This window comes from Lepidochelys kempii, chromosome 26, assembly GCF_965140265.1.
Source record: "Lepidochelys kempii isolate rLepKem1 chromosome 26, rLepKem1.hap2, whole genome shotgun sequence".
NCBI lineage: Eukaryota > Metazoa > Chordata > Testudines > Cheloniidae > Lepidochelys > Lepidochelys kempii.
The window spans coordinates 16,521,462-16,537,836 of record NC_133281.1 but is presented as its reverse complement, the minus strand read 5'-3'; the positions used below and the strand labels follow the sequence as shown (position 1 = coordinate 16,537,836).

Genomic DNA, 16,375 nt, shown 5'->3' with positions numbered 1-16,375 from the left:
GTTAATCCTGTCCTTAGTTTTCTCACCATTGATAGATGCGTTTTGGGGGAATGAGTCTGGTGGGCGGGGACTCCGAGGTGTGGAACCTGGAGCACATCCAGTTAACCACAGGCAAGATCTGAGTTCCTGGTTAACACTCCCTTATTTATCCCCAAAGCCTAACTGAGTCACATGAGCCATTATCCTTTTTCCCACCTGGGTGGGTGCGTTAACAATGTTGCAGGTGGGGCAGAGAGACCCATTTCCTGTGCAGGGTGCTCTGGCACAATCCCCCCAATGACAGAGTGCCCCAGGGCTGGGCAGCTGCGGGGGCAGAAGCTTGGTCCTGCCGGCTCCAGGGGCTCCTGCTGCAGGACAGGCTCCGCCTGCCCCCACCAGCAGCCAAGCTTCCCCCTCCCGCAAGCGTGCCATGTTCCCGCCCCTCCCCCTCCCAGCGTTTCCCCTGCCACTGAACAGCTGTTTACCAGCGCTCTGGGAGGGAGGGAGGGAGGGGGCGGGGCCGCAGTGTGCTCGCGGGAGGAGACAAAGAAGAGGTGGGGCTGGGCCTTGGGGAAGGGGTGGGGGTGGGGGGAATCGGGGCAGGGCAGAGCAAAGGCAGGGCCCCCACACTCCCCCTACAAATGCCCTCGCAGCCCCCTGCCATGAGCTACTCAGGGCAGGGGCCTGGGAGCAACCCCCATGAACCCAGCCCACACACCCAGCCCCCTGCCCTGACTCCTGGAACCCCCCCGCCACATCCCCATCCCCACCCTGAGCACCAAGCAAGAGCTCCTGCACCCCTCTCACCAAACAGGAGCTGTCCCAGGTAAGCACTTCACACACTCCAACCTCCTGCCCCAACCCCGAGCCCCCTTCTGCACCCTGACTTCCTCCCAGACCCTCCCCCCCCTGCCCCGAGCCCCCTCCCGCACCCTGACTTCCTCCCTGATCCTGGCCCCGAGCCCCCTCCCGCACTCTTAGGCCTGGCCAGACCCCGCACCCCATTGCTTTTTTACATATTTGGTTTTTACAAAGGGCTCTTCTCCAAAGCGCTTCACACTAGTCAGCTAAGGGCACAAACACTATTTGGAAAGATCTAGAAGTGGTCTGCAGAGACCCTCAGCGATTTTCAAGTGGTCTGTGGAAAAATAAGTTAGACTACAAAACCAGTCAAGATCCCTCACTTTATTTTCATTTACTTGCTATTACTTATAGGAGGAGGAAGGAAAAAAGGATGAAAAACGGGGCCGGGGAGGAGATGAGCGAATGTTCTTTTTCTTGGCTGGGTTGGTCCCAAGGAGGGGCCCCAACAATGAAGCTGAGCACAGGGCCCCACTAACTCTAAATCCGCCACTGGGACTGATCCCTCCCCCACAGCTCCCCACGCCGCAGCCAGAGGCTGACCCCCCACTCCCTGAGCCCCGCATTCCGCTGCCAAGTCTGGGGCTGACCCCTCCCTCGCCCCAGTTCCCCGCACCACTGCCAGGAGCTGGGGCTGACACCCTCCCCACACTGCTGGCAGGGGCTGGGCTGGACCCTAACCCCCACAAGCTCCATTCTATGTGGGGCTGACTCCCATAAGCCCTGCTGCCTGACACCTCGTGTCGCCACCCCCCCCCCCACATGTTCCTCCATGCCCCGCTGCGGGGGCGCACCGGACTGTTTTGGTAAACTGGTCATTTGTTCATTTGCTCTTGCCAGTTGACCAGTTGGCAAGAGCAATCCGGATAAATGCCTGTTTTTGTCAAAAAAGTCAGGACGGCTGGGACAGAGCCTAAAAAGAGAACTGTCGCAGCCAAATGGGGACGCAAGTGAGTCCTGGGGGAGTCTGGCCAGGGCGGGGGACAGACCCTGACCTGGCTAATCGCGCCACTCCCGAGAGGCCGGACCAGCCCCAGCTGCGCTGCCAGCAAAGTGTGGCCAGGGGGGCAGGATGTGAGGGAGTGGGTCTCTGGAGGTGTGCGGGGGAGTGTGTGGGGGGGGGGTCCTTTGGGCAGTGGTGGGGGAGGTCTGTGTGTTGGGATGCTGGGAGTGGAGGGTTCTGAGTGGGGGGCTGTGTAGTTGTGGTGGTGGGCTGTGGGGAAGTGCATTGGGCAGTCGTGGTGCAGCTGTATGCGGGGTGCTGGGCAGGGGTGGTGGTGCGCAGGTCACTGTGCATTTGTGGTGGAGGGTCTGTGGGGGGGGGCTGCTGGGCATAGCAGTTCCGGGGGACTCTGGGCATAGGGAGTCGGGGGCTGTGTGGCGTGGCATGGGCCCACCCCCGAGAGGAAGGGGCACGCTGGCAGCACAGGGCTGGGTGGGCCAGTGTGCATCTGGCAACTGCCTGTTTGTATACAATGCCCTTGCACTGGGCTGTGTGGAGCAGGGCAGGCCCCACCACCAGGGGCGGCTTTACCAATTTTGCCACCCCAAGCAGTTGCCACCAAATTGCCGCTGCCCCCAGAAGAGTTGCGGAGCTGCCACACAAAAGCCACTGCAGCGGGAAGAGAGGCAAAGCTGCTGCCGAATTGCTGCCGCAGGACACGGACTGCTGCCCCATGCTCATTGACGCTCCAAGCACCTGCTTGGAAAGCTATGCCCCATTGGCCCTGGCTGTCACCTTGCTCTGGGGATCGACCTCCACAGGCCATGCTCCTTTGCCCCCATGGGGGCCCGCAATTAGGTTTGGCGCTGGGCCCAAAAAGGTTAATCCAGTCTTGGGCAGCGGCACAGATGGGGCGAGAAACAAGGGACCATGGCAGTGGTATAATGCCAAGAGACCCTGGTTGTCGGCGGTGGGATTGAACCAGGGACCTCTGGAGCTTAGTGCATGAGCCTCTACCGCATGAGCTAAAAGCCAACTGGCTATTTAGGTAAGTGTGTAGAGCAGGCTCATTTAACTCTCTCTAAGTGGTCTTGGTGCCACTAGATGGGACAGAACACCACACCCAGAAGGTGTGAAAGAACAGGTTAAGAACTATTTAGAAAAGCTGGACGTGCAGAAGTCCCTGGGTCCAGATCTAATGCATCCAAGGGTGCTGAGGGAGTTGGCTAATGTGATTGCAGAGCCACTGGCCATTATCTTTGAAAATTCTTGGTGATTGGGGGAGGTCCTGGATGATTGGAAAAAGGCAAATATAGTGCCCATATTTAAAAAAGGGAAAAAAGAGAAGCCAGGGAATTACAGACCAGTCAGCCTCACTTCAGTCCCTGGCAAAATCATGGAGCAAGTCCTCAAGGAATCCATTTTGAAGCACTTGGAGGAGAGGAAGGTGATCAGGAACAGTCAACATGGATTCACCAAGAGCAAGTCATGCCTGACCAACCTGATTGCCTTCTATGATGAGATAACGGGCTCTTGTGGATATGGGGAAAGCAGTGGATGTGATAGATGTAAGCAGTGTCAGGATGAGCTCCACCCTGACATCTGGTGGTGAGGTGTGGCAAGTTGTGGAAAAGAACTTCAGGGGCCGATCTCATTTGCATAGGCACACCCACCCCACGTAGAATGAGGACATAGCTGCCCAAATGGTCACTTTGGCTGCTGTGGGATCCCCAGTGTCTCTGTTATTGGGGCAGGAAGAATAAATTGTTATTACCCTGATTATGGGAACTGTGCTTGGAACTGTACTTGGCCTTTTGTTATGATGGAGGGACTCGCCATCAACTAAGTAGCACTCGCTAGGCAAGGGTCATGGGTTCCAAAACTGTGTGAATTGAGAGAGGCTGGGGACAAGTATTAATACTTGGTGGCATGGGCCCCTTGGTGAGGGCCTTACATGCTAATTATTCTTCCTCCTCTCTCCACTGTGGACTATCAGAGCTAATTTTGATTTCATTAGAAGTCTAGTTACAGGCTGCTGAGCTCACTTTGGGCTGACAGTGCACCAGCACTGAGGCTCCTCTACTACAAACTGAATTCACTAAAGAGCTGAAATCGCTGAGTGTTGTGTTAAGTAGTGGGGGAGCCTGAAGATATATTGTGGAGCAGTTTGTGGGACGGCTGGAGTGCCTTGGGGACAGGCTGGTGGAGTAGTTTATGGGATGGCGGGAGCTGTTGGTGGACACGGAGCGGAGCAGTTCGTGGACCGGGCTGGTGGAGTAGCGGAGTGGAGCCGAGCGAAGCAGTTCGTGGGGGGGCTGGCAGAGAGAAGCGAAGGCCTATGGAGCTGTGGGGCAGTCAGCTTCAGATCATGTAAGGTGCCACGTACCTCTCTCCCCGCCCCCCCATCTCCACCCAGGTTGGGAGGTAAAGCTCTGCAGATAAACTTTCGAACTCTGGGGCTGCCCTGACCAGGGACAGAGACTTTTGGGTCATTGGACTTTTGGGTGATTTCGGGTTGCTGGACTTAAGAACCAAAGGGAAAGGACACGACTCAATTTGCTTGGGGGGGGTTTTTTGCTCATGGGTTGTGTTATGAATCCTCCTGCTGGTGGTGTTTCCCCAACATAATGCCACATTGTTTCTCTCTGTTATTAAAAGGCTTTTTGCTACACTCAGACTAGGTGCTTGCGAGAAGGGAAGTATTGCCTCTTGGAGGCGCCCAGCGGGGGTGGTATATATTTATCCCAGGTCACTGGGTGGGGGCTCGAGCCGGTTTGCATTGTGTTATTGGAATGAATCCCCTAGATATTGAATCCAGCCCTTGTTGCCGCCACTTCTGATGGGCAGAAGGGTTACATATACTGATTTGATTTTAGCAAAGCTTTTGATATGGTTTTCCACAGTATTCTTGCCAGCAAGTTAAAAAAGTATGGATTGGATGAATGGACTATAAGGTGGATAGAAAGCTGGCTAGCTTGTCGGGCTCAATGGGTAGTGATCAACAGCTCAATGTCTAGTTGTCAGCCAGTATCAAGTGCAGTGCCCCCAGGGTCGATTCTGGGGCTGGTTTTGTTCAGGATGATGGGATTAATTGCACCCTCAGCAAGTTCGCAGATGACACTAAACTCGGGGGAGAGGTAGATATGCTGGAGAGTAGGAATAGGATACAGAGGGACCTAGACAAATTGAAGGATTGGGCCAGAAGAAATCTGATGAGGTTCAACAAGGACAAGTGCAGAGTTCTGCACTTAGGAAGGAAGAATCCCATGCACTGCTACAGGCTGGGGACCGACTGGCTAAGCAGCAGTTGTGCAGAAAAGGACCTGGGGATTACAGTGGATGAGAAGCTGGATATGAGTCAGCAGTGTGCCCTTGTTGCCAAGAAGGCCAATGGCATATTGGGCTGTATTAGTAGGAGCATTGCCAGCAGATTGAAGAAAGTGATTATTCCCCTCTATTTGGCACTGGTGAGGTCACACCTGCAGTATTGGGTCCAGTTTTGGTCCCCCCACTACAGAAGAGATGTGGACAAATTGGAGAGAGTCCAGCGGAAGGCAACGAAAATTATTGGGGGGCTAGAGCACATGATTTACGAGGAGAGGCTGAGGGATCTGTTGCATCCGATGAAGTGAGCTGTAGCTCACGAAAGCTTATGCTCAAATAAATTGGTTAGTCTCTAAGGTGCCACAAGTACTCCTTTTCTTTTTGCGAATACAGACTAACACGGCTGCTACTCTGAAACCTGAGGGATCTGTGGCTATTTAGTCTGCAGAAAAGAAGAATGAGGGGGGATTTGATAGCAGCTTTCAACTACCTGAAGGGGGGTTCCAAAGAGGTTGGAACTTGGCTGTTCTCAGTGGTGGCAGGTGACAGAACAAGAAGCAATGGTCTCAAGTTGCAGTGGGGGAGGTCTAGGTTGGATATTAGGAAACACTATTTCACGGTGAAGCACTGGAATGGGTTATGTAGGGAGGTGGTAGAATCGCCATCCTTAGAGGTTAGAATAATAGAATATCAGGGTTGGAAGGGACCTCAGGAGGTCATCTAGTCCAACCCCCTGCTCAAAGCAGGACCAATCCCCCAATTTTTGCCCCAGATCCCTAAATGGCCTCTTTAAGGATTGATCTCACAACCCTGGATTTAGCAGGCCAATACTCAAACCACTGAGCTATCCCTCCCCCCTGGGTTTTTAAGGCCTGGCTTGACAAAGCCTTGGCTGGGATGATTTAGTTGGTGTTGGTCCTGCTTTGAGCAGGGGATTGGACTAGATGACCTCCTGAGGGCTCTTCCAACCTTGATATTCTATGATTCTATGATTATACAGGGGCACAGGTTTTAAGGAGGGGTTTAGAGGCACCCGGGGCACAAACAGTGGGAGGCTGGTCGGGGGGGGGGGTTGTGTGTGGAAGGAGGGGATGGAGCAGGAGGATGGGAGTACGGTGATATCCAGCCATGCCTGGGGCTACGTGGTCCCTGGGATCAGAGTCAGCGTGGCCATGTGTGATAAATGAAGGTGGCGGGGGGGACACCCAGCCAGCCAGTTAGCTGTAAAATTCCTCTTGGTAGCTGTTCTCTGCTTGCTTTACCTGTAAAGGGTAAAAAGGCCCCCAGGTAAAGAAAAGGAAGTGAGCACCTGACCAAAAGAGCCAATGGGAAGGTAAAAAGAACAGGAGTACTTGTGGCATCTTAGAGACTAATGAGAAGGTAGAACTTTTTAAAATTGGGAAAGAAACTTTCCCTTTTTCTGTTGTTCTCTCTGGGTTGCAGGGACATGGAGCAGCAATGCAATGCTGTGTAAGGTATGAAAAATTATCTTCCATACCTAGAAGGAATCATTGGGACAGAGAATGTTTAGTTGATGCTATCAGGTTTATTTCTTTATTTTGGCTTGTGTATCTCCTCTGTGCTAACCACAGGTGCTTTTGTTTGCTTGTAACCTTTAAGCTGAACCCCCAGGAATCATAGAATATCAGGGTTGGAAGGGACCTCAGGAGGTCATCTAGTCCAACCCCCTGCTCAAAGCATGAAAGCTATTTCAAAAAAGCAATTTTTGAATTGTTCCTTTAAAATCTAGAAAAAGCCCAAGTTCCAGGTGTATTTTCTTCCTTTTTGTTTTTAATAAAATTTACTTTTTTTAAGAACAGGATTGGATTTTTGGTGTCCTAAGAGGTTTGTGCCTATGAGGGTACCCCACAGGGAGGAATTCCCACGTGCTCCTTCCTGGGTTCAAGGGGGTTTTTGCACTTGGGTGGTGGCAGTGTTTACCAAGCCAAGGTCAGAGAAAAGCTGTAACCTTGGGAGTTAATACAAGCCTGGAGTGGCAAGTATTAATTTTTAAAATCCCTGCGGTCTCTTTGACTGTGTGAAGCCACTTCAGTGCAGCATGGTCAGTCTGCAGGTGGATGTATGGGTGTAGCTTCTCCAGAGCATACACAATGGGGTAACATTCTTTTTCTGAGACTGATCAGTGGCTTTCTCTCTCAGAAAGTTTTTTTGCTGAGAGACACGACAGGATGGAATTTCTGATCTGGGCCTTCCTGTATTAAAACTGCTCCTATACCATGCTTGGACACATCTGTGTTTTCAACGAACGGTAGGCTGAAGTCCGGGGCCCTCAGTACAGGGTCAGATGTAAGGGCTGCCTTAAGCTGGTTAAAGGCTTTTTGACACTTCTCAGTCCACTGAAAGGCATTTGGCTGTTGTTTCCTGGTCATGTCTGTCAATGGGGTGGCAATTTGGCTGTAGTGTGGTACAAATCGTCGGTAATACCTGGCCAAGCCCAAGAAGGATTGGACCTGCTTCTTTGATTTAGGGACAGGCCAATTTTGGATAGCATTTACCTTAGCCTGTAGGGGGTTGATAGTTCCTTGACCCACCTGGTGTCCAGGGTACATTACCCCGTTTAGGCCTATTTGACACTTTTTGGCCTTAAGGGAAGCAGGATTAACCGTTATGTGCTGGAATACAGCTTGGAAGTATTCCAGGTGTTCTGCCCATGAATCTGAGAATACAGCCACATCGTCGAAGTAGGTGACTGGAAATTCCCCAAATCCTTCTAGAAGGTTATCTACCAGTCTCTGGAAGGTGTGGGGTGCATTTTGCAGTGTGAAAGGGAGCACATTAAATTCGTACAGCCCTACATGGGTGATGAAGGCTGACCTTTCCTTGGTGGGGTCATCTAGCAGCACTTGCCAGTACCCCTTAGTTAAGTTTAGACTTAACTGGCACCAAGTTAAGTGGTGGAGATTAATTGGGCACGTCCCAGTTTCTCCAGTAGCTCACCTGTGCATGGCATTGGATAGTTTTCTAGGCAAGTTATGGCATTTAGCTTATGGTAGTGCACACAAAAGCGGATTTCCCCATCTGGGTGTGGGATGCGGGCTCTGGCTGGGGCAGGGGGTTGGGGTGTAGGATGGGGTGAGGCACTTACCTCGGGCGGCTCCCGAAAGCAACCTGCACACCCCTCTGGCAGTGGTTCCTAGGCAGGGGTTGCAGGGGGGGGTCTTTGCACCCCGCTTCCTGTAGGCACAGCCCCAGTTGCTCCCATTAGCTGTAGTGCCAATGGCAGAGTTGGCACTTGGGGTGGGGGCCGCGTGCAGAGATACCCTCCTCCAAGGGAGCCACAGGGATATGCCAGCTGCGCTGTGTGGAGCGAAGGCGGGCAGGAAGCTGCTTTAGCCACAGTGTGCTGCTGGTGGGGGGGGGCCTGGGCCCTTTTAAATCACGCAGGGGCTGCAGGCGGGGCCGGGGAACACTCTGGGGGAAGTGTGCGGGGGCAGCAGGCAGGGCCGGGGGAGAGACCTGGCCCCAAACATTTGTGGAGCCAGGTCCCAGGCCCCGAATATTCCTGGAGCCCAGGGACCACAGGTCCATACAACTCCTTGCCCCCCAGTAAAGAGGAGGAAGGAAACAGACAGAAACAGACAGCCATGGGGGGAGGTGGCAGTCTGTGCTTATTTCTCCTGGTGCCACGGGGTGGTGGATGCCCTGTGAGGGGCACTCAGAGAAGGTTGCTATGAGATCTAGCATGACCCTCTACCCCGTTGCCAGAGGATACAACTAGGAGACACGCAAACCCCCAGCTGGAGCAACAGGGTGGCAGCAAGCCCAGAGCTGGGGTATTTGCCTACCAGCGGGGAGGAGATAAGGATGTATGGATGGCTAGATGGGTGGAAAGCGGCGATAGATCCCAACTCCACAAGCCCAGGTCCCTGTACCTGAGCTTAAGGAGGAGGCCCAGGAGTTGTTAGCAATACAGGGTCAGTGACACACAGCTTGGTGAGTCCGCATCCATCTTCTAGAGGATAGTGGGGTCGCAGACACTAGCCAGCTCATTGCAATAGACACTGAAGCAAAAGATTTGTTCTGACAGTGACTTTCCTGCAGCATTGCTGCAGCAGGTAGGGTGACCAGATGTCCCAGTTTTAGAGGGACAGTCCTAATATTAGGGGCTTTTTCTTTTACAGGTATCTATTACCCCCCACCCCTTGTCCCAATTTTTTACACTTGCTATCTGGTCACCCTAGCAACAGGACTGGGGTGTTCTAGCCTGGGGCAAATGGGACATTGTGTGTGTGTGGCAGCCGGGGTGGGGAGGGGCTCTGGTGAGCAGCTCACCGAGCATGGCCTCACCTGCTGACCATGCCTGAGACAGCAGCCCCATGGGCAGGGACCTGCCCTCCACCCAGGAGGTAAAGGCTAGGGGGTCCATCCTTCCCCAACCCCCCTGACCCAGGTGGGGAAGCAGCACAGGGGGCTGCAGCTGGATGCCAGTGTTTCCATGGAGAGCAAGGGTGCTGCAGACCCACCAGGCTGCAAGGTACCAATCCCTGCACTCTCCTGGCAGCAGGGCCCCGGCCTCGGCACCTCCCAGCGCATCCATCCCAGGCTGCAGCCCTACAAGCCTGTCTGTGGCTGGCTCTGCCCTCTGTGTCCTATGCACCAAGCTGTGCTGTGCCCACATGGCACCATGCGCCCTACCATCTTCTCTGCCCTGGGCCTGGCACCTCTCCCTGGGCCCTTCCTTGGGCAAATACTGGGTGCACCCTGAGGGATGCTTTTCTAGTGTGCGGCAGCCCCCTATAGTGGCTGGTCCATGGAAAAGAGCCTATGAATGTGCTGGCTAATGGGGTTGTTCCTTCGGCTCAGAGGCAGCAGCCTGTGCTTTGGTGCTGAAGGCCCAGGAGTCAAACCTGCCCAGCGGCCTATGGAGAAGGTTTCTAGATCCCTCCAGCATGGTAGCTGCTCCAGGCCCAGGCAGTAGGGTTCAGCCTCCCTCTCCAGGAACAATGACTCACCTCAAGGTCAGGCGGTACCAGGCCCCCTGTTCATACCACACCCGGGGGCTCCCTGCTTGTCCCAGAGCCACTCTCACACCCTGCTTGGAGCCCAGAGGGGACCTGCCAGGGAAGGGCACTTAGTCCCCTGCTACAGGTTGGGGCTGCCTTGGGGCTTTGTAACCCCTCCCTGGCCACACGGAGTCCCCACACCAATGGGCCTCAGGGCCAGCCCTATGTCTCCCTCCGACTGGGAGGGAGACCCCCAAGCTGCCCTCCCCCAGCACACCGGCTCCTCCTCCACAGCCACGAAGTTTTGCCAGGCCCCAGGGGTGCCAAGCACCAAACTTTCCCTCTCCACTGGGCGAGGGCCCCAGACTGTGTCAAGTGAGGTCCCGCCCAGGCTGGATCACCTGGGCAGGTGGTCTTGAGCCCTCTCTCCGCCCCGAGCTACACATCCCCCAGGATGTGCCAGGCCCCAGCCCCCCACCACTGGGTTACAGAACTCCCCAGGCTGTGCCAGGCCCCAGCTCCCTGCCACTGGGCTATATACCCGCCCAGGCTGTGCCAAGCCCCAGCCCCCTGCAACTGGGCTACATACCCCTCTAGGCTGCGCCAGGCCCTGTGGCCCCCATTCCCCAGGCTGTGCCAGGCCCCGAGGGCCCCGTTCCCCAGGCTGTGCCAGGCTTTGAGGCCCCCACGCCCAGGCTGGATCATCCAGGCTGTATGTGGCACTAAGCCCCTCTCTCACTGGGCTAGGTCCCCCCAGGCTGTGCCTGGCCCCGGGGACCCCCTCGCCCACATTGCACTCACTCAGGCGGGTTTCATGGGTTTATTGCCCTGGCTGCTCTCCCTCCCCCTCACTTCTGGACCTTGCCCTGAGCCGCCACAGCCTCCATGGCCTTGCGCACGGTCTCCTCGTCGCCCAGGAACTGCATGGGCTTGGTGGGCTTCAGGCTCTCGTCCAGTTCGTACACAATGGGGATCCCGGTTGGCAGGTTCAGCTCCATGATGGCGGCGTCGGACATCCCTGTGGGGAGAGCAGGCGGGGGTCAGACAGCCTGTGGCTCCTGCTGCCTCCCTTGCTGCCCACTGCGACTGCCCCAGCGCAGAGACACCAGGCCCTTTCCCACTGCAGAGCGACACGGTTACAGCGCCTCCTGCTGGCGGGGGCAGAAACACAGCCAGTGGGGTAGCAGTGCCAGCTGTGGGGGGAGCCCCCTTGCCACTCCAGCCCCAGCCTGTCCCAGCAGGGGGCGCTGTGGATGCGGGGCAGGGCGCTGGTTGTGTGGGAAGCTTCCAGCCCCAGCCTGTCCCAGCAGGGGGCGCTGTGGATGCGGGGCAGGGCGCTGGTTGTGTGGGAAGCTTCCAGCCACTCCAGCCCCAGCCTGTCCCAGCAGGGGGCGCTGTGGATGCGGGGCAGGGCGCTGGGTGTGTGGGAAGCTTCCAGCCACTCCAGCCCCAGCCTGTCCCAGCAGGGGGCGCTGTGGATGCGGGGCAGGGCGCTGGGTGTGTGGGAAGCTTCCAGCCACTCCAGCCCCAGCCTGTCCCAGCAGGGGGCGCTGTGGGGCACCCCCTGAGGAGCTGCCCCACATCTCTCAGGCTGGGTCATGTGACTCCGTCTGCCTGCGTCTGAAAAAGCTCCTTGGAATCCCTCAGTGACCTTTTGGGCCGGGGCTCAGAAGCCAGGGAAACCGAATCCCAGCGGGGGTTGGGGAGGTGGCTGGTCAGTGTGTAACCAGAGCCTTGAAATGTGATGCCCGCCTCAAAATAGCAAGCACCTTCTGCGGCAGCAGGTCACGGAGCTGCCAGCTCCTACTCCCCACCACCCCGCACCAGGCTCACTTGGGCCTTGGATGCGCGGCGCACCAATCCTGGGCTGCACCTGCACTGAGGCTGGGAGTTGCTCACTGTGGGTGCTGCACCAGGGTCCTCACCTGCCCGCTGATTAGACCTCCCAGCCCTGGACCGTCAGCCCCATGTTACAGTGGGGGAAACTGAGGCACAGAGAGGGGTGGGGGAGTTGCCCCCCAGACTCCTGATGCCCATATTAGACTCCCTCCTGCCCATATCTAGCTACAGGTCCCAGGGTGATAAGACCTGTTGCCCCTACGGCCCACCCCAGCTGGCTGCTGAGTGGCTTAGAGCCTTTAACCAAATCAGGTTTGGGGGAGGGATCTTGGGGACACCTCCCTGCTAGGTCCCTTCTAAGCACACTGCAGCTCCTTCCCTGGCACTCCCTGCCCCCCTGGCAGAGCGGTCTCCTGCCCGCTGGCTGGGAAACCAGCCCCCACAGCTCACTGGTAGCCCTGCTAATCACCCTGAGGACCCTCTCTTCTGGCTGTGCAGCCCCAGCCCAGAGCAAGGCGACAGGCAGTGAATTTCCAGGAGGCAGATGGGGACCCGTTTCGCCCCCATGTCCCCAGTAACAGACGCCAAGGCTAGAGGGAACGAGCCCCAGCGACCTTACAAAGGGCGCATAGCTGAGAGAGCACAGGGCCTGGCACCCGGCCCAGCTAAAGGTCACCCGTCAGCAATAGCTCTGCACCGGGGCCCAGCCTGTCTGCTCCAGGACCCTGAGCTCACAACCGCCCCATGGGCCTGCTGGGCCTCTCTCCGGGGTGGGGCCTCTAAGGCCAGGAGGGCATAGCCCTGGGCATTGGGCAGTCACTAGGGATCTCTGCAGCAGGGGCTCTCGGGGCAGCCACCGGGCAGAGCACAGGGTGTGCCGTCATGGGCTGTGCCCCAGCTCGAAAAGCCCAATGTGGAGCCCCCCCAGCTGGGGGACTAGGTGGGGGGCAGGGGGCTGTACCCTCCAGGTGCTTGACGATGCCACGCAGGCTGTTCCCGTGGGCGGCGATCAACACCCTCTTGCCAGCTTTGATTTGGGGGACGATCTCCTCATTCCAGAAGGGCAGGGCACGGGCGATGGTGTCTTTGAGGCTCTCGCACGTGGGCAGTTCCCCAGGCTTCAGGCCTGCGTAGCGCCTCTCCTGTGGGGCAGGGAAACACCCTGGTAGCACTAGGGACACAAGCCCCACTTGCCCCCAACACTCCCTCTCCAGCCCAGGGACAGGTGCGGGGGGACAATTGGGCTGGACACTGGGTAACAACGAACATTTTAACGTGGGAGGGGAGTGGGGCTCCCCCCCCAGCCTTCCTGGGGCTCAGCCAGAGGCAGCGGAGTTGCTAATCAGAACCAGAGCTGGGCTCAGCCCAGAACCCAGAGGGAGCCTGTTGCTGGAAGGGGCTGGATTATAAGGGTCGCCTCGCTAGCCCCTTCCCACAGCATATGAGCTCCCCTCCCCCACCACACACAGCACCCAACGCCCCACCCAGATTGGCACCCCGGGGCCCACACTGCCCTGTCCCCAGCTTCACTCCCAGAGGCAGATCCGGCCTGGTAGCTTCTGGCAGGGTGGGATCCCAGCTCCTCCCCCAACTTCAACCACACAGCAGGAATTAGCCAGACAATGGCCCGAGCAGACTATTTACTGTGCAGGGACAGGCTGGCTGGGGCCATCACCCACCCTGGGTGTGTGTGAGGGGGGGGCTGTGAGATGGGCCAGCTGTGCCTGAGAACAATGAATCAGCCTGACCATCTTGCCCAAGGGGTGGGGGGGTTCACTGCCCCCAGCCTGATGCCCCCCAGCACTGAGACAGGGACCCTGAGGGGCTTCCCCAGAGAGCTCTCTCAGGAGCCACGGGGCTGATGCCCACCCTGAAGGCCCTGTGTCCACTGCAGGAAGCTGTGTGGGTTAATGCCTGCGGCCGGGTGAGGGCTTCATACCACAGACCCAGTGTCTGTGCCAGGAGAGGTCGGGCAGCAGCTGCAGCAGCCCAGGTGCTTGGTGAGAGCCTCAGGCATCTCTCTGCACTGTGATCAGGTCTCTACCACAGAGGTGGGCAAACTACGGCCCATGGGCCACATCCAGCCCTCAAGACCATCCTGCCTGGCCCCTGAGCTCCCAGCCGGGGAGGCTCGCCCCTGTGGCTGCGAGCTATTGCCGCTCTGAGTGGCATGGTAATGGGGCAGCGGTGCAGGGGTTGGGTAGCAGGTCCCAGGGGGCAGTCAGGGGACAGGGTGCAGGGGCGGTTGGATGGGGCGGAGGTTCTCGGGCTGTCAGGGATCAGGGAACAGGGGTGGTTGGATAGGGCATGGAAGTCCCGGGGGGCCTGTCAGGGGGCAGGAGTGTGGATAGGTTGGGGTAGTCAGGGTACAGGGAGCAAGGGGGGTTGGATAGGGGGTGGGATCCCGGAGGGGGTGGTTTGGGGTGGAGGGTCCCAGGAGGGGGCAGTTAGGGGATGGGAAGTGGGAGGGTGCAAATAGGGGGTGGAGGCCAGGCTGGTTGGGGGCCACAGCCTTCCCTACTCAGTCCTCCATATAGTTTCTCACCCTGATGTGGTCCTCGGGCCAAAAAGTTTGCTCACCCCTGCTCTACCATGTCCTGGGAGGGAGAGGCCTGGGGTCCAGTGTTGGGCGAGCGTGTGCCCTCCTGTCCCTACCCCTCCATTGCTCCCCAGATCCTTGTTTGTTTAGCAAAAAGCCCTGTTTCCCCCCGCCGAGCACTGGCTCAGCAACCCCAGCACCTGCTGCCCCTGCCTGTGGTGTCAGCCTGCTGGGAAATGGATGCTTCCGTCTGCCTCTCCTGGTGCCACCCTGCCCCAGTGCAGCTGGCTGGGCACGCCCTAGCCCTCCCCGGGGTACCAGGCTGGGCATCCTCCCCATCTTCCCCCCAGGATGCTGAGCAAGACATCAGGCTGGAACTCGCTGCCCCCTCATCTGGCACTCGCCCAGCTCACACCCCCCCGCTGGCCTCCCCTGTCCCACCCAGCCCCCAGGGAACCGGACTAGCCCCCCCACCCCTCCTTCGCTGAGTGCCCAGTAGCGCCCCCTAGTGCCCTCCCCTCCAACCCAGGCACCTGGTTGCCCCTCCCCGGGGTGCCTGGCCGGCACTCACCTTGCTGATGACTTGGTAGTAGAGGTGCTGCTCCTCCATGGGAGGCGGGGGAATGTCGTAGGAGCGCCGCCAGATCTTCACCTGCTCCTCGCCGTGCTGGGCGGCGGTCTCGGCCTTGTTGAGGCCGGTCAGGCCCCCATAGTGGCGCTCGTTGAGGTGCCAGGTGCGCACCACAGGCAGCCACATCTGGTCAATGCCGTCCAGGATGGCCCAGAGGGTGCGGATGGCCCTCTTGAGCACCGAGGTGTAGCAGACATCGAACTCGTAGCCCGCCTCCCGGAGGGCCTGGGCCCCACGCCGCGCCTCCTCCACCCCCTTCTCGCTCAGGTCAGCGTCGAACCAGCCACAGAAGCGGTTCTCCTGGTTCCAGGTGCTTTCGCCGTGGCGCACGATCACTAGCCGGTGGGTCGGCATCTTCGGGGCAGGAAAGGCAGAGTGCCTGGAGAGCCCAGCTCTGTGGCAGCTGCAACAGCACCTCCCTATGGCCCTGTGTGCCCCTTTTATACCCCCCCAGCCCAATCAGCACCCACTCCGGGGCAGACGGACAGCTGCAGGCAGCCAGTTATGGCACTGCTGGGAGGGCAGTCCCCCCCCCCCCCCCGGGCTCCAGTAACAGCCAGGCCAAGGGCTCCCTCCCCCGCCCAGGACAGAAATAGCCCGGAATTGGGCAGCCTTATGACCTCGGATGTTGGAGCCACTCGGAAGAAGGGGCTGGGCCCAGGGCCTGGCTCCAGAGTAACACTCCGGGCTGGGGCCAGAGAATGGTTCAAGCCAGAGCTGCTTCTTCAGCTCGGGAGTGTCACTGGCCTCTGGGCCTCTTGGAAGAGGTGGCAGTGGGGGCTGCAACAGGCGGGGGAGCCAGTCTGCCTCGCCCACGGACGTGCCCTCCCGCACCTTGGCGCCCAGGCGGAGGAGCCACTCCCCAAGGCTGGCATGGCTTGCACAGCACCACAAGGGTCACAGCACCAGGGTGGGAGTAAGTGGGGGCATGTGGAGGAAGGGGCTGGGCCCGCCCCTGACATGCACCTGGGGACTCAGGCTCTCCTGACACTCAGCCAGTTTCTACTGCTGGTAAGAGCATTGCCGGAGTTTGTCTGTGCCAGGAGGTCTTGGGTGTCACTCCCCAGTGGGCAGATGACATGGGCAGGCTTCTGCCCTCCCCAGCCCATCTCTGTATTTGTCTATACCCTGTGCCCACGACGCCCACTCCCTGCCCACTGCAGTGTCACTCCTGTGGGTGACTGGAGGGTGAGTGCAGTGTCGGGGGGGCGGGGAGGGGGAGGCATGGAGGACAGGAAAGTATGGCCCAATGGTTAGCGCACTAGCCTCGCATGTAGGAGACCTGGTTTGAGTCC

At 58.1% G+C, this 16,375-nt stretch overlaps 1 protein-coding gene across 1 annotated transcript; it reads right to left on the bottom strand.

Moving 5' to 3' along the window:
* Positions 1 to 10,877: 10,877 nt before the first annotated feature.
* On the bottom strand, positions 10,878 to 15,521 carry LOC140903485 (phosphoglycerate mutase 2). Its single transcript, XM_073324816.1, has 3 exons — positions 15,021 to 15,521; positions 12,872 to 13,052; positions 10,878 to 11,089 (listed from the first exon to the last, which is right to left on the bottom strand). The coding sequence occupies exons 1-3, from the start codon at positions 15,432 to 15,434 to the stop codon at positions 10,920 to 10,922; spliced, it is 765 nt and encodes a 254-aa protein (XP_073180917.1). The 5' UTR covers positions 15,435 to 15,521; the 3' UTR covers positions 10,878 to 10,919.
* Positions 15,522 to 16,375: the final 854 nt, after the last annotated feature.